Below are 17,910 nucleotides of genomic sequence, written 5' to 3' on the forward strand. Positions count from 1 at the left end.
AATGTGCACATTTAACACTTTTCCACCTGATCTGCTGTGCACAAGTTTATCTCACCACCACTGAATAGAACTAATGAGAAAGATCTGCCTTGAACTGCTGTGACTTTAAGTAAAATAAATCCATAATGATAAGTCAAACACTGAATTTCTTCTGTGAAATGTTATCAGTTTTTCTGATTAAAAACAAAAGTTGAAATATGTTTAACTTTGAGTGAAATGCTTCGCTCCTCATTGTCACCAGCCGTCCAATCACAGTGGAGAAGTGGTGGAACAAATACAGCATAGACCAATCATCACAGAGAACAAATACAAGCACTCAACAACAACACATTTCTTTTTTCAGCTGGGTAAAGCAACGCTTTGGTGGATACACGGCCTTATTAAAGTAACTGCAGCAATTGTCTGACCAGTTAGAATTTGGTGGAACAACCGACCAGAGCTATAAAGCCCTAGGCTATACATAGAAAGATAAAACAATATATATACAAACAAGTAAACTAAAAATGTGTTTGATCCCTGAGTTTAACTGGGCTGCTGTAGCACTAATGAAGAGTAATGATATTAGTATAAAACCTTAAAGATATTGTGGGTTGATAGATGAATTGATAAGCGCAGCGAAATAGAGTCTTGTACATGTAACATTGTGTTTATCCAGTCTATGGCAGAGCTGCTTGCAGAGAATTATCATAATATCTGGGCCAGAAAAAAGAAAATGGAGCTGGAAGCCAAAGGTGAATATGACACACACACACACACACACACACACAGGTGCGCACTGCATTTCCCGAAACATTTTCCTTTTCTGCTATCAATCATCACTGACTTTATTTTGTTTCTGTTATATTCTGTTGAAACAAAAAAATGCATCAGGGTTGTGGACATAATTGTCTGAACAAAACAATTAAACACTGCTCAAAACTGTATTATAATCAGAATCTACTGATCAGTCAGTCATCAGAAAAATGCCAACTTCTGAGCTGATGGCAGTGCCACTAATACAGTGAGCTATAATCTGTTCTGTTTTCATTTTCCATCCTGCCGTGTTGCTGTTGTCTCCAGGTGGAGGGAACCATCCTCTGCTGGTTCCCTATGATACACTGACTGCCAAAGAGAAATCCAAAGACAGAGAAAAAGCACAAGACATTCTCAAGTTCCTCCAGATCAACGGTTATACTGTGTCCAGGTAGGAAGTAGACTTAAAACTTTACACACAGGGTGCAGTTACTCTAATGTGCATTTGAATTTTGAATGTGATTGATTAGTTGAATTTAGGTAAGTTTCCTACACACAGTGAAGGAAATAAGTATTCAACATGTCAACATTTTTTATTAAACATATTTTCACTGCAGCTGTTTTCAGTAAATTTAACCCAGACATTGATATTAAATCAATAAATCTGCCCTAGAAAAAGTGCTGAACCCACTAACTGATATCTATTTAATACTTGGTGGAGAAATCTTTGTTTGCAATGCCAGTATCTGTTCAGGATGGATTTTATTCACACAGATAGTCTTTAAATCTAGAAGATTCTGCAGGTGAACCTTAATCTTCAGTTCCTTCCACGAATCTTTGATTGGTTTTAAGTCTGATGATTTACTGGGCCATTCAAGCACTGGGCCATTTTTTCCTTCCTCTTAAACCAACTGACAATCTCTTTGCAGTATGTTGTGGATCGTTGTCCTGCTGGGAAGTCGACCCTTACCGTATCCTCATTGTCTTGGTGGATGGTGACAGATTCTTAAGAATTTCCTGGTATACGGCTCTATTCATCTTCCTTTTGATGTTGTAATTGATTGAATTTCTTTAAATTTGACACAAATGTCCATTTGGACTGAAAAATAAACTGATTTGAATTTTGTGGTTGAAGGTCAAGGTCACTGTGACCGCACAAAATATGTTTTTGGCCATAACTCAATGATGACATTTCATATCCAAAAGGTCAAAGGTCAAATTCACTGCGATATAATGTTCAGCATAAAACATATTTGGTCAGATACTGAATTGGTGACACTAATCATGGGTGCCCACCTTGAAACTTTGCTGATTGTTTAGATCTTCCGTGCTGTCAGGGGGACGATGAGTGTGAAGTGTCCATGTACACTGTAAGAGAAACTTCACTGGTGCGCAAAGGCATGCAACTGCGGGTTGGTAATTCTGGTTTAGAATTTAAATGATCAAAAGCAAAATGAATGGAGCCATGTAACTGAAAATTCTCGAGACGACTCTGTTGCCATCCACCAGGACGGAGAGGATGAGACACAAATGGACCTTCCAGCAATACTTTTTATCTGTGTCATTCCACTTAATTGGACATAACCATTTTTTACAGATTGGAATGTTACATTTCCTTTATCTTGTGGTTATATTGAGTTAATTTCAATGCCAGGTCTAAATTTTATGTGAAAAGTTGCATTGGAAATATGTTTAATGAAAAAAATGTTGATGTCTTGAAAACTTATTTCCCCCACTGTGTGCATTAAGGTTTGGCTGATGACATACAGAGTGTGTGCATAACAGTGTGTATCGCTACTGGGTATTCTTTCACACATTTAATGGAACAGGCTGACATTTTAGGAAATGTGTTTGTTTGCTGAAATGTCTGACCCAGAGTGAACTCAGTTTCATCTGTGTGTGTGAAAGGTTTTGGATGTGTTTAGCTTAACATACCACTGAGAGTATAAGAAGAGGGAAATGCTGGCCTAGCCAGTTTAATAATAATACCTTCAGACAAATCAATAGGTATGTTATACCATGTTATATCATGATAAATAGCAACTACAGACTTTTAAGATTTTGTGTGCATTCAGTGCACTTTGCTGTTGTTGGTTAGGATATAGTTATAAGTATCTAAACATGTTAGATAAACAAGACACAACTGTTAGATAGGACAGCTTTCCAGCTGTTGGAAGGTATGTTTTCACCTTTGATAGAGCTAAGCTAGCAGAGTATTTTGCACAATGGCAGCTCATTCCTTTAAGAGTGTGTATGTTGTTTCCAGAGGTGTGAAGTCACAGGAGTTGGACACTCCAGCTATAGAGAAACGATTTGCCTACACCTTCCTGCAGCAGCTCATCACATACGTAGACCAGGCACACCAACACATGATGGAGTTTGGTAAGACTTTTCTGTTACTCATTCAGTAATAAACAAATGACAGTTCTTATATTAATGTAGTGCAGTGTTCATGTCAAATGCTGTGTGTAACTGAACTCTGGTCTAGATCCATTAAGGCTGGTGCAGAGGAAGGTGTCATGTCACCAAAATAACAGCAGAGTGCACAGCTGGTGGCTACCTGGTAGTCATACAATACCCACAATTTATTGTCGTTTAATTTGCCTACATATACCATGTCTTTTAGCCAAGGCCATGCAAATTTTTGTAACATACAGTTTGCACTTGACGGCATTAATAGTAAGGCACATCTTTTGAAAGGTAGTGCAGAGATTGTGCAGGACTTGTACTATATTATGTTTACTTCTTTTGTGATTATACCTGCAGAAATCATCTGCCTTACATTCACAAACATACAAAAAGAAATGTGCGGGATAAATTCCTATATCACATGGTGTATCCAGTCCCGTGTGAAAATGGCACAAGAAAAGACTACTTTTTGAGTGTACTTCCCCTGGGTGCAGTTTAAAAACTGAAGAATTCTCGCTCTTTAAGGGTTATTGGCTGCCACACTTCTACTATTTTACTATTTTCAATGGACTCTTTGCAGCACAAATTAAATATTTTTGATAATGAAATAAAAATCTTACTCCTAGATCAACCACCCGAGGCAATGTGTCAGATGAATGTCACCATGCAAATCTGTTCAGACCTTATTGTCTTTGATTGTGATTTCTCTGTCATTTAGACCTGGGAACAAAGCCAAAGGGAGAGAAGATTCCTCATGAACAACAGATTAAGTTCTTTGGAAAGGTCAGAACTCATCATTTCACTTGATTTATAAATCAGTTAGGTATTTGGGTATGTTTATTATAATCTTGGAGGGTTTTTTTTTTTTTTTGTAACAATGTGCTTGATGATGTGCAATATAAAAACTGTTATCCAGCAGTAATCATCAAGCCTGTCTTTAGCAGTCAACCCAGTCTCACTCTGAAGTTGTCAAATAACAGCACTTGGTCAATGACTTTTGGTGTCAGATAAACGAAAAAAGATAAAAAGGGGACAACACAAGTTAAGGGGGTGCAAGTCCAAGTAGGATGGGTGGGAAGGGTGGTGGATGGGTCCAACAACTATGGACTTTCACCCGGGAGGCCATGTTTTTTCTATCTTTAAGACTGTACAGCCAAACCTTCTTTTTCCCCCCCTAAAAGTGTGTGTTGGCTACTTGTAACCCAATGCGTTTGTTGTTGAGGAAAAAAAAAACCATCAACTCGCAGTGTTGTACTGACATAGTGTGTTTATTTTGAATGAGACTGTATGCAAACTGTACATTTCCTGTGAAAACATAACATGTATGTTGAAATCAGACAATGCATATAACGCTGAAAATGCTGAAATTGACGCAGCATCCCAGGATGTCAACAACCAACGCACCCAAGGTACCTTGTACCTCATAAGTTGACGTAGAAAGTCCATGACCAAACGTCGATATGTAACTAGATCAGAGTGAGAATGTGTTGTAACAGTCCTTCCGATGATCTCATAGGGCTTATGGAAACTGCTGCTAATTCTAATGCTGGGTTCTGATCAATTAAATTTAAAATAATCTCAATTAATCTAATTTGCTTTTATTCAAATCACATCTTTTAATGTATGTATGTTGTATTGATCAATATTTTTCTAGCGATGAAATCAAATTCTTTGCATGGGAAGTCCATTCCTAAGACCTATTGTTTAGTATTTAAAAGACAGACAGATGGGTAATTACTCTCTGTATTTATGTTATTTTACCCTCAGGTCGTTTTGCCATTGGTGGATCAGTACTTTAAAAACCATAGGCTGTACTTCCTGTCCACAGCCATCCATCCAATCAGCAGCGGAGGCCACGCCTCCAACAAGGAGAAAGAGATGGTGACCAGGTATGTGTGACAAATGACATAAATTAGACATCCAAACATGCCAGCATTGCTGGGTGTAGCTCGCACTTATGTTTTATTGTTGATTAATATGTATGTTGGAGACTACTATATTTAATGTACTCCCTGTGTATGACAGGCTGCGTGCCTTTATATCTCTCCTGCTCTCTCTTTGTCTTTCTCTTGGTTGATTGTCTCACACTATTTTATCTCGTCCTCTGCTTCCCTCTCTACCTCTTCTCTCCTTTCATCAAATCTTTTCAGTCTTTTCTGCAAACTGGGAGTTCTTGTCAGACATAGGATATCCTTATTTGGTAAGGACGTTCATGCCTACTGCTTCAACTTCTGCTCCTTCTCTGCTGTGGTTCTGAGTGAATATGACTGCAGTACGAGTGGTTACATATTATGTTGGCCCCAGAGTACTGTGTATGCTATAGATGTGTCCCTGAGAGAAAAAGTAAGATTTATAGGGAAGTCTCTTTATTATTATTATTGTTATTATAATATTAATATTTATTTATTATAATTATTTTTTGCAATTTGTAGTAAAACAAATGACACATTATCTCTAGCTGTTCCTGGTCTCAGAGAAAAATGCCATTATCTACACTCCACATGTTAGGCGTTACAACTTAAAAGGTGATATGTCAGTGTTGAGTCACAACCATAGACTGTATAAAAAGGTGGACGTAGCCACTGTCACTTCAGTTATCAGTTTGTGGACTCTGGTTTTGAAGCCTTGACTTTGGCATTTTGGCTGTTGCTGTCTTGGATTTTTGGAGCCATAAGTGATCATGGCTGCGTTCCATTAGTTGATCAACATGCCCTTGTTGACTTCCCCTTGACACTTGCCCTTGGAGGAATCCCAGCCGCCATCATAAGCATCATTCCATTTGTCTGAAAAACTGAAGGACTCTGTTTGATGCAAGCTGTTACATAATACCAAGGGCCAAGGGTAAGTGAATGAAGGGAACCCTAATGAAACGCAGAGCATAATGAATTGTGTATATGTAATGCATGGGCCATTTACATTCTATGGTTAACTGTGATAATGCTAATGCTAAATTTTACTAGCAAAACACAGGCTTAAAATCATTGAAACCAAATTTACTTACTGGCAAAACAGAATACCTGACTCCTTAGAGGGTCTTTTAGTACAACCAAACACTGAACAAGATTTTATTTTATTTTATTTATTTATTTTTTTTTACAGCTAAAATGTTAGGTAATGTAAACTAGACAGTATTAAATAATGGACACAGCCACCATGACATCACCCACTGGTTTGTGGACTCCCATTTTGAGCCCTGGGTTTGGCATTTTGGCCGTCACAACTTGGATTTTTGGAGCCAAAAGTGAAGTTAGAGGGTAGAGCAAACACCAATGCCAGCTGCTAGCTTAGGTAACACACTACATTTAGAGCTATAGTTAACCATGATAATGCTAATTCGTATTTTCACTTGCAGAAAACAGCCTTAAAACCATTAAAACAGATAGACCTAGCAGAAAACTATGTCTTTTAGTAAAGCCAAAGGCTGATCAAGGCTTTTTTAGATGATCCAAAAATTAACTTTCATGAACTGAAAACATGAAAAAACTGAAAAAATCTGGGGTTATGATGGGCGTCTATGTGGTTTTACTCACTCTTGTTACTGGTTATTATATAATTATATGTTTACAGCTTGTTTACGCTGCCCCAAGTGGACAAAAAACAGTTATTGCAGTTTGTAAGTCGTTACATCATAGTCTCCCATATGCTGCTGATTAAGTGATTGCTGGTGTAAAGTGACCAGTGATTTTTATATTGGGTGCATTCTGGTACCTCTTGTCATCATGTAAGTCCATGAACCATCATGTCATTTTGTATTTTCCATATATTTGCATTCAGCTGGTCATCTGTCACTGGTAGGGCTGAGTGTTGTTTAAAAACTTTCAATCCTGGTGTTTATCATACTCAAGCACCTCAGCACTAAACAACGTATAAATAATGGAAGCCAAGCATAAGCAGAACTCTTTCTTGCTATGTTTTTAATGATAGAGCAGTACTATTAATCAGGTTCGTATTTACCATTGTGTATCCATCACTTGTTTAAGACGAAATTCATACTGTAAGCTATCATGGTCTTCAGGTCTTGTAAGTCTTTTTGTTTATATCCCGTGTGTCTTTGAGGACTACCAAGCATGCTGAATGCATTTCTTCCCTCATAAAACTTTAAACAAGCTCACTTTCTAAAGAAGTTTGAAATCTGCATTGTTTGCATCCATATTTACTTGATAGCAGACTTCTTCTTCCCTGCCTTTTTTGGCACGTTGCTGTGTTTCTTGGCTGTGTGCATAAGAAAAAACGAAACAGGGACCCTCTTTTATGGACATGGATACTTAGTGCTACTGGTATTCAAAAGCTCCACAGTTTACCTTTAAAGGTTAAAATCAGACCTCAGAAACTGAATATAACTCAGTACTATATTTTTAACAATTGGTTAAACCAGTGTATATTTGTGTGATCTGTACTGAGGACTGTGCAAAGATCTAAACATACTACACACTGAAACTTCTTCCATGTGAGACAGTTTATAGAATAAGTTATCCTGCATCTATTGTTGATATTAAACTGTGATCATAAATGACAGCAGTGTGTTTGGGAGAAACAGATAGTGGATGAACATGAAAAAGCTCTAGAACATCCTTAAGTAGTGTGTGCAGGAGTGTGTGTGCATGCATGCATGATACCATAGTTGTGTGTATACTCATCCTCTGCTCAGCAGCTGTGTGTGGTGTGTAGTGAAACTTGTTATACCATATCATGTGCTGAGAGCATTTCACCATGTCATTCTCCTCAAAGTAAAAAGATGTTCCCCCTTTGATACAACTGGAAAAAAAATAGTTTTATATTGATATTTATCAGGCTGTCAGGATTTTGCTTCCAGTACTGTTGACAGCAAAAAAAGCCTGGAATTAATAAGCTTGTAATATCATCACTTTTTAAAAGAACATATTTTTGCTTTGAACATGATGCTCTGCTGTGTTATTATCTGAAGAACATACATGACAGATGTGTTCTTCAGATGTGTATTCCATCAGACAGACAACTCTTACCTATTGGTTTGAACAGGGCTGTTGTTTTGTTGCGTTAGTGCTCTGTAGTGTTTGACTCTTCACTTACCTGACAGACAGGAACCTCAAACCCTACCCAGTATGTGCACACTCTCTGTATTAAGTGATCCTGTCTACTTTTCAGGTAACAATGCTACATCCATCGTCAACTGTCTGCAGATACTGGGACAAAGCCTGGATGCCAGGTGAGGAAAGACATTAACTAAGTTGTAGCCTATATGTCTCTGTGTGTGTGTTTGCCCCTTGTCATTACAACAGAGATGATGTTGAAGGACCGACTGTATAACTAACTTAGCCATTGTGACGTCACCCACTGGTTTGTGGACTCCTAGTTTGAAGCATTGAGTTTGGCATTGCGGTCAATGCCATCTTGGATTTTTGGAGCCAGAAGTGACCATATTTGTAAGAGAGGGTGGAGCTAACCCTTATGCTAGCTGCTAGCCTGGTTAGCATGGTGAAGTCTTAACCAAGTCTATGGTGCATTAATCCCCACTACTGCAGCTAGCAGTAGCACAGTTACTTTCTGTGCTTCTCTGCCTGCCACGAGAACTGTTGTGCGGTATGCATGTAAATTTAATCAGCACACAATTTTGAGACTGACAGACCACTCAGGGGTCATTGCTGGTCAACCTGAAAATCGCCTGATTCTGGTCACCAGTAGACTAATAGATGCATCTCTATTAAAAACACTGACATCTTAAGGCTCATTTATGCTCCCTTTACGTACAAAAATGTATACGTCCATTTCAAACGATGTTACCGTCACTGCCCACATACTTCCATGCGCCCTTTACGTTGGCATGGATGTTAACCAATATATCTACCAGGAGGCAGCCCAGCGTCAAAAGTTTATGACAACAACAAACTCAAAAACAAACATGGCGACTTTGGAGGAGATATTGATAATGTACCTCTTGCCTAAAAGACAAAAACAGAGGCAGCGTTGTAGGAGGCGGTGGTTGGTGAGGCCGTTAAATACATCGTGACTGGAGGACGGAGAATTCTTTTCTCTACTACTGCCGATGAGAGAAATTGAATTGTTATTTCTTCTTTGTGTCTCACTAGAGCTACGTATCGGATAGTAACAGCAACACTGCCCCCACGGTTCCCGGTGGTACTGCTCCGTTTGGCCCGTATCCGTAAGCTTTATGGAAACGTGCAGAAATACGGACGAAATGAACGCAGAGCACGGACAGAAGGCTCCGTCCGTATCCGGATCCGTATTTAACGTTGAGCATAAATGGGCCTCTATGGAATCTGCCTCTGATTCTTTCATTCTGTATTTAAAGGCATTTAGCTAGATTAACTCATTGAGTTTCAAGTCATTTTGCAGCCAAGGGTGCCAAATACACGAATGGACTTTTTCCAGTTTTGTACATAAAAAAGTCCTGAGAAAGCAAAGAGGATTATCTGGCACTTTTCTGCATTGACACACAGGTAATTTGGGAGCAGCTCAAGAATTGCCTCATATAAAAAGGTGTACTAATGAGAGAGTGGGTGGCCAGAGCAGGCCATCCTACCCGTATTCTAACTGTACGTGAGTATAACTCACAGTGATGAGCCAGAGCTTTGAATGAGTTTCAAGGCGCTTGTCCAAGATGAACTGGAAAGTGGACAATATCAGGCTGCTGCAGCAGGAGGCAGTGACAAAAAGCCACAGTGAAGTCGAACAGTTTCCCGACAGTTTCCAGCAGTGGCAGTTCTAGCCTAAATGGTGCCCTGGGCGACACCCCCCATGGCGCCTGGGCAAACGCCCATTCGGCCCCTATCAGGATCTATAGAATACATCAGGTTGGAAGATGTAAGTCTTGTAAAGATAATGTAAAACCTATCTCTCCCCATTTATCAGGACAGTGATGAAGACTGGTCTGGAGTCAGTGAAGGCAGCATTACGGTTGTACTTTGACAGTGCAGCAGAAGATCTGGAGAAGACACAGGAGAACCTGAAGTTGGGCCAGTTCACCCACAGCAGAGAGCAGCCACGAGGTGTCACTCAGATTATCAACTACACCACCTTCGCTCTGCTGCCCGTCCTCTCCTCTCTGTTCGAACACATTGGACAAAACATGTTTGGAGAAGACCTCATATGTGCGTATTGACTTGTGCTACTCATTATGTTGGCTTGAGGCATCGACAGTGAAATCGAAACAATTAATGTTTCAGATGTTTTCTTCTTAAAGAACAAATTCATGTATTTACATATCAGTTAAAAATTGTATCTAATGGGTAATATCATATTTCCAGCATGAAATTTCATGTTCAATTCCGATGAAAAATGTAATAGTTGGTCATTTACAGGAGGATTTTTTTTTTTTTTCTTTTTCATTAAAATCAAAGAAGAGAACTCCCTGAAATGTAAACTGCAAACATCTTTTTTGTTCACCTCTCTTTCTCTCAGTGGATGATGTCCAGGTTTCCTGCTACAGAATCCTCAACAGCCTCTATTTTCTGGGAACCAACAAAAGCATCTATGTAGAGAGGTACAGTAAACCCTACAGTACACATGTACTGTATTGATCAGTCATATAATCACGTTTGTTCCACATCTGTATGGAAGTTTACATGTACTGTGAAGAGTATTTGAGTTTACAGAGGGCATCGAATACAACTCAAAATCAGCATACCAACATAACATTTGCAAAAATAGCAAAGCTACAAAGCCACATCTTATGTTACTATGACAACACGCAAACTTTGCATACTGTGATTCCGCACCATTACAACGCCAGTGTACGCCTGCTTAGTGCTGAGTAGGTGGAGTCTGCACACCATTTGACAGGTAATCCCCCACTAAATTTTAGCGGCGAGCGCAGCATATATGTCACCATGACCACGTAGCCCATGCAAACACAAACAAGTCAAGAGAGACTGATAAAACAGAGAACTGATTAATTTCATCCAGATTACATAAAATCATATTGTGAACATTACTATCCATACAGGGAACTATTTGTCCGCAGGGAAAGCTACCATGGTTTTTGCTCTGTAGGCTGACATTAATGTTTGTTTTGTCAGCTGACAGTTACATGGTTGCTACATGGTGCACAGGCATACTGAAATGGAGCAGACCCAGCGTAATTGTGACAGAGAAATCGCACAGCCATAAACTGTTTGAACCAATAAGAAACCAAATGTGTGTTTAAAAGAGAAAAGAGACCAGCATAAGAACCCCATTAATGTGCTGATGTACTTCTACTTCTTTATCCAGCAAGCTCAGTATTTCATTGTGTGTAAAATACTTATGGCAGAATGAGAGGAATGAATTAATTTAACATTGCAGATGTGCTACAGCTGTGACTGTAAAACTTGTAACAAACACATTATCACTGCTAATTCACTATTACCTTGTAAAAAACACACTCAGTGCTGAGCTTCATAAAATCCAAATGCCTCCTCCTGCACTATATCTGGTTTACCTGCAGTTTATTTGTGTTCACAAACACAAATGTTCCTCCTGTAATAGTCTTTGCATTGCAAATGACAGGAGTCAGCATATGGTCCCTAACGGCATCTTTTCAGTTTGAGGAAAACACTGGCAAACAGTTTTCAAACCCAGTGTCTGAACCAGGAGATAAAGATGTTGAAATTTAAGCACAGGAAGCAGATTAAGTAAGATGAAACAGAGGCAATTAACAATCCATGGTATTTCTAATAACTGACGAAAGACCAACACAGTTAACACTGGTTTAGTTACAAATTCACAATTTTGAGTTTCCTAAATGTATAAGACAAGAGAAAGGAAAGGCTAATCTAAACTTATTAAACAATATCACCAAATGTAATATTGCGAAACAATAATACAAAGCTGCCTATCTGAATATTTTATGGTTTTTAGCATGTTAAGAAAAAATAGGCAATCTTGCATATTATTACAGTTTATCAACAAAAGAAATATATGATTGATATGGAAATAATAATAATGAAAAAAATATTTATCTCCTCTCCTTTGCTGTTTCCTCTTGTCTCCTTTCTTCCTGTCCTACCCCACCCCACCCTATCCTATCCTATCCTATCCTATCCTACCCTACCCTACCCTACCCTACCCTACCCTACCCCACCCCACCCCATCCCATCCTATCCTATCCTATCCTCCTCTCCAGACAGCGTCCAGCATTAGGGAAGTGTTTAGCTGCCTTCTCAGGAGCCTTTCCTGTTGCATTCCTTGAGCCTCACATCAACAAGTTCAACAGCTTCTCTATCTACAACAGCAAAGGAACTAAAGACAGAACAGGTACGCATGAGTATGATATGTATTTCAATGTTTAGCCACTCTGTGCACTTGAATTCTACAAATATGAGAGGATGGAATAACATCAAGTCAATGAATACAAGTCTTGAGGTAGTTGTATCCTCTGAGAATTACAGTGTCTTAGTAACTGAGCTCAGCGTGTGTTACTGTGAGATTCAAATGACAGAGTAACGTCTAAAGCACTTAGATTACACGACCATCAGTTGCTGTTAGTTATGGCAGTCTGGTCATTTACCATCACCACAACCATAAAAGACTGATAAGTCCAGATAGATCTCTTCCTTTCTAATGGAGGACAAACACAGCATTGACTGTTCAGAAATGACTCAGCAGGTGTTGATATGGCATGAGCAAAAAGTAACATCTTGTGGAAACCAGTGATAGTGTTAGCAGGCACACTACATAGCTTTTGCTTGAAATGCAAAGTTAATTGTGCATGTGTGTGTGTGTGTAATTATTGAGCTATATATTGATGTGTATATTCATTGTTTAAGTACGTTGTCTTTCCACCTCTCAGCTCTAGGTCTTCCAGGGCAGGTGGGGGAGGTTTGTCCTCTGATCCCAAACTTAGACAAGTGCCTGGAGGAGATCATGGAGCTGGCAGAGTCTGGCATGCGATACACTCAGATGCCCCATGTTATGGAGGTGGGACATATAACTAACTAACAAACTTGAAAATACACATCAACTTTTTATCTGTTGTACCCCTATCCACATGAGTTTGTTTCCCTCAAGGTGCTCTGTTTTTTGTCATACCACTAAACCCGAGCTGCCACACCTGAGGTGCCCATTGGCTGCCCACTGCTACTAAATAGCTCAGTGGGTTAATGCAGAAGATTGATTTCCCCACAGAGGTTAATAAAACTCAACATAAACCTTATGATTGTAGCATGTTTTTTTTTCCATTTTCTCTAGGTGGTGTTGCCGATGTTGTGCAGCTACATGTCTCATTGGTGGGAGCATGGACCAGAGAGCAACCCAGACAAAGCTGACAGCTGTTGCACCTCGGTGACTTCTGAACACATGAACACTCTGCTGGGAAACATCCTCAAGATCATCTACAACAACCTGGGAATAGATGAAGGAGCCTGGATGAAAAGGCTAGCTGGTAAACTCTGTGTGTGTGTGTGTGTGTGTGTGTGTGTGTGTGTGAGTGATAATGACTTGACATATTTTTACGTAATGTTGTCAGGTTTTTGTTTCTATATTATTGTCTTAAATATAATTCCAGGTGGCATGAAAAGGTTCAAAAAAGCTTTGAATTGCCACACCACATCAGTCACCTCGACACACATATACACAATTCTTTTTTATGCCTAGTCATTAAACCCTGTCTCTTTTTCCTGCTTCAAAGTCTTCTCTCAGCCAATCATCAGCAAGGCCAAAGCCCAGCTGCTCAAGACCCATTTTCTGCCTCTGATGGAGAAACTCAAAAAAGTGAGTCCTGTCATTTTATTATGTTAAAGATTGTTATTTAGCTCATTAGAATATCGGTGGACTTAAAAAACACACACAGTATATACATATGTTCATGTAATACCATTTTAAGCTATCAGAGATGTGCAAGCAGTGACTTAAAGCTGGGGTAGGCAAAAATCTGGAAAGGCAAAAAAACCTGGCAGACTCTGAAAATATACCCACCTTGTACAGCTTTCCACTCTGTGTCCTAAGCCCCTCCCACCAGACGACCATGTGCAAATGCACACACTTCATATGGTAGTTTAGGCTTTTTCCATACACTGATTTACTTAATCTTTCACTTGTACAGCAGTTGCTCCCTGCCACTGTGAACTACTTGCCTTAGAGGACAGTAGACAGCAGTTCTGGAACTGGAACTTTCATCAGCAGCTGCAGCAACTCCAATTCTGCTGGCACAAACCCCTCAGTGCCAGGTTTCACAGTGGGCTGATGGTCAGTGGCAGCATTGGGTCTAACCTGTGTAATGACAGCAACAGAAAGCTTGCTGATCTGATGAGGAGTCGGGGCTGTCCAGTCCCGAGGATGTGGGGTTTGCGTTGGCTGCAGTCGGGTTGCTGTGGCTGCTGACTAGGGGTCAGTCTCCAGAACTGCTGCCAGCTGTCCTCCCAGTGAGTTGATCTGCAGCGACAGAGACAGAGGCAGAGGACACACTGTGATTTTAGGCTCTTGCAAATAGTAACTTTCTCTGCAGGATTCTACACCATTAAATCAGTTTTTCACAGAAGGGATGTGCATTTGCATCTGCATTTGTAGGACAGCCAATAGGAGCTCCCTCTCTCTGAAATGACCTGTGATTGGCCAGGGTCTCCTGCCACAGTCTAGATTTTCTAAAGCCTGAAAAATAAGAGTCATGAGGAGGTGCAGAGGTCCAGTTTTCTTTCAGTCCACTTGAATTACATTATACTAAGTTTATTATAGAATGTTTGCCTAATGACACCAAAAATTAAACTACCTACCCCAGCTTTAAATAATGTAACAGTAAGTTTGTAAGTCTAATGCAATGTTTTTGCAAAGTAGGACTGTAATACTACCACTAGGATGACAGTATATTTGTTGTTGAAATGGAGAGAAAGCTGTGTGTTACTGTGTCCTGTAGAAAGCAGCAGTTGTGCTGATGGATGAGGAACACAGCAAGGCAGAGGGGAGGGGGGAGATGTCAGAGACAGAGCTTCTCATCATGGACCAGTTCACCATACTGGTCAGAGACCTGTATGCCTTCTACCCTCTCCTCATAAGATTTGTTGACTACAACAGGTACAGTGCACTTATTGGATGGTTCCAACGATTCTCTTCCTTTGATTGAACATTTTTAATGTATAAACAAATCTGACCTACATCACTTACTGTAATGTGATACTTGCCTGTATGCTTTTGTCCTGTAGATGCTCTGTATAAATAATGATAAGCTGCATGTTTAATTTATTTTGAAGAAAGAATGAAGGATATGGGGACTAGTAGTCTGTGTCTACAATATAAGGACTTTGTTTTTCTTACAGTAAAGGGACCCTGTGGAGTTTTTCTGTAAACAAATAGAAGTTATGTTTAAATTCAGTGTTACTCACCAAAACACACTGGGTCTCATTCATGAAATGTAAGCAGAATGAATTTGTGTGTAAACTGTTTGCAGAAGGAAATTAGCGTGTATTTTGGCAATTCATCAATATGTTAGTAGCTCTTATCTTTTCATAGGTATTTACAAAATCTACACCTGCTTCTGAGTGCTTCTGAGTGCTTCTGAGTGCTTGAAGTGCTTGAAGTGCTTGTGTAAATAAGGAATATTGCCTGGCATTATTAAAAATTACAATTTTAATTTGTATTGTGCTCTGTTATGTTCACAGTACATAAATGTCTTTGAAACATGTAAGTAAAACATGACAAAAGATTAAAAATGTGAATGAGTTATTTAAATTGACTTAATACATGTGTTTTCTACATTTCTGGCATCCCTTTCCAACCTGTATCAATCAGGAGACAGAAAATAATTTCAATCTCGGGGTGTTGGTGGCTCAGTGGCAGAGCAGGCGCCCCATGTACAAGGCTGTTGCCGCAGCGGCCTGGGTTCAAATCCAGCCTGTGGCCCTTTGCTGGATGTCCAGCAAAGGGCCACCCCACCCCCCCCCCCCCCCTAAAAAATATCTTTTAAAAAAAATAATAATAATTTCAATCTCAAGGTCGGAAACATTTTTCTTTCTCTATCTCTCCTTTGTATGCTCTGTGTTCGCAGGTTGACAGGATGCACCTATCCATAGTATTTATCACCTACATATATGGTGGTCACTGGTGATCATGGGTGGGGATGTATGCTAATTACTGACTAGCAGGAGCACACTATCAGTTTAAAATTGATTGGTATTCATGAACATACACACATGCCTATGATCAAATCTGAGTTTTCACAGGGCTCATGAAGGCAGTGTAGGTTTTTAGAACCAATGTTTTTTATGTGCAAATCTACGCACATATTTACAAACATTTCATGAATGAGACTGTGTGTATCCTTGAGCATGTTAAGCAACCATGTTGAATGTATTTCCTTCGCCATTAAACATTTGTGATTTAAGTATTTTAAATCCAGCAGTGTTTATATCCATGTTTATTAGCTTCCAGTCTTCCTCTTCCCTGTCTTTGTCATTGCTACCTGTTGATCAGTGTATAGTGTTAAACCACTGGCACATAACAGGTCTAAACTCCACAGGGAACCTTTAAGTATTGCCACTATGAATTAAACTGTCTTGATATACTGACAGGGCCAGGTGGCTGAAAGAGTCCAACCCAGAGGCTGAAGAGCTGTTTCGCATGGTGGCCGAGGTTTTCATCTTCTGGGCCAAGTCTCATGTAAGAAAATCACTGAGGGGGTTACAAAGAAACACAATAACATGCAGCTGATTTAAAATGTTTTCAACAGTGATTGCACTATAGGGCTGTTACAAAGTCCCTGCTTAATGCTTATATATATATATATATATATATATATATATATATATATATATATATATATATATATATATATAAATATATATATATATATATATGTGTGTGTGTGTGTGTGTGTGTGTGACCTTGTTTTTAACCCAAGAGTCTGAAGCTTATACAGACAGCACAACAGTAAGACCTTGGAGTGATGAATGTTGTCATCTTTCTACAGAACTTCAAGAGAGAAGAGCAGAACTTTGTGGTCCAGAATGAAATCAACAACATGTCCTTCCTCATCACTGACACCAAGTGTAAGATGTCCAAGGTATGGACACATGGATAGAAGGGATGAATCAAGGTTTACATGTCAGAAGTTTGTTGCTTGTCACTTCTGTGTTGTGTCAGTGCACATTTAAAGGAATAGTTCACCCTCCAAATGACTAATGGTATATCAATTCCTCACTCTGTGTTACATTAAATTCTGGAAGAAACCCTTATTTTTCTTGCATGCCTCCATGGTGAATGAAGAAATCAAAAATTCTTGATGGATTGAAGTCCTACAAGTCCATGTTTAACAACAGAGAAACTATATCAAAACATCAGTTTACAAACTCTTAAATAACTGGTGTAATATAATCCATTGTCTTTATCCAGTCCTATGCTCAGCACCTCCCAAACACATGCATGTTTGCTAAAACTTTACTCTTAAAAACTAAACTGAAAGTAAAATTTGTCTGTGCTTTCTTCAAAGCCAGACTCCATTGACAAAAGCAGTAATTTAAACACAGGAGCCGCTGGACTACTGCTGCCTCAATCAGTTAGTTTGTTTGTGTTGTTGTGTGACTTTGGTGTTTTAAAGGGTTTGTTCAGATTCACCAAATTCACACAATAAAGCAAACACAAACTGATGGAGGCAGTGGTAGTCCAGCAGCTCAGCTTGGCAAGGTAAAATTACAGTTTTTGTCAATGGAGTCTGGCTTTGAGGAAAGCATAGATAAGTTTTACTTTGTATTCAGTTCCCCATCAGAAAGGACTGTCTGTTTGGGAAGTACTTAGCATAAATCTGGAAAAATGAGACTTTGATTATACTGCACCACTTGTGTGAGAGTTTGTAAACTGGTGTTTTGG

The 17,910-nt window shown here is 39.3% G+C and overlaps 1 protein-coding gene across 1 annotated transcript in view; it reads left to right on the top strand.

The window, feature by feature from the left end:
- ryr2a (ryanodine receptor 2a (cardiac)) overlaps positions 1-17,910 on the top strand; it is a 259,999-nt gene that overhangs the window by 173,896 nt on the left and 68,193 nt on the right. Inside the window, exons 61-76 of the mRNA XM_078163436.1 lie at positions 656-731; positions 1,060-1,183; positions 2,999-3,114; positions 3,860-3,924; positions 4,909-5,030; positions 5,292-5,341; positions 8,266-8,326; positions 9,991-10,229; positions 10,540-10,621; positions 12,242-12,372; positions 12,908-13,035; positions 13,306-13,498; positions 13,745-13,827; positions 14,966-15,123; positions 16,617-16,704; positions 17,015-17,107. Of these exons, the coding sequence (XP_078019562.1) occupies positions 656-731; positions 1,060-1,183; positions 2,999-3,114; positions 3,860-3,924; positions 4,909-5,030; positions 5,292-5,341; positions 8,266-8,326; positions 9,991-10,229; positions 10,540-10,621; positions 12,242-12,372; positions 12,908-13,035; positions 13,306-13,498; positions 13,745-13,827; positions 14,966-15,123; positions 16,617-16,704; positions 17,015-17,107 (1,809 nt within the window). The remainder of the gene's footprint in view (positions 1-655; positions 732-1,059; positions 1,184-2,998; positions 3,115-3,859; positions 3,925-4,908; positions 5,031-5,291; positions 5,342-8,265; positions 8,327-9,990; positions 10,230-10,539; positions 10,622-12,241; positions 12,373-12,907; positions 13,036-13,305; positions 13,499-13,744; positions 13,828-14,965; positions 15,124-16,616; positions 16,705-17,014; positions 17,108-17,910) is intronic.

Source organism: Epinephelus lanceolatus, chromosome 21, assembly GCF_041903045.1.
Source record: "Epinephelus lanceolatus isolate andai-2023 chromosome 21, ASM4190304v1, whole genome shotgun sequence".
NCBI lineage: Eukaryota > Metazoa > Chordata > Actinopteri > Perciformes > Serranidae > Epinephelus > Epinephelus lanceolatus.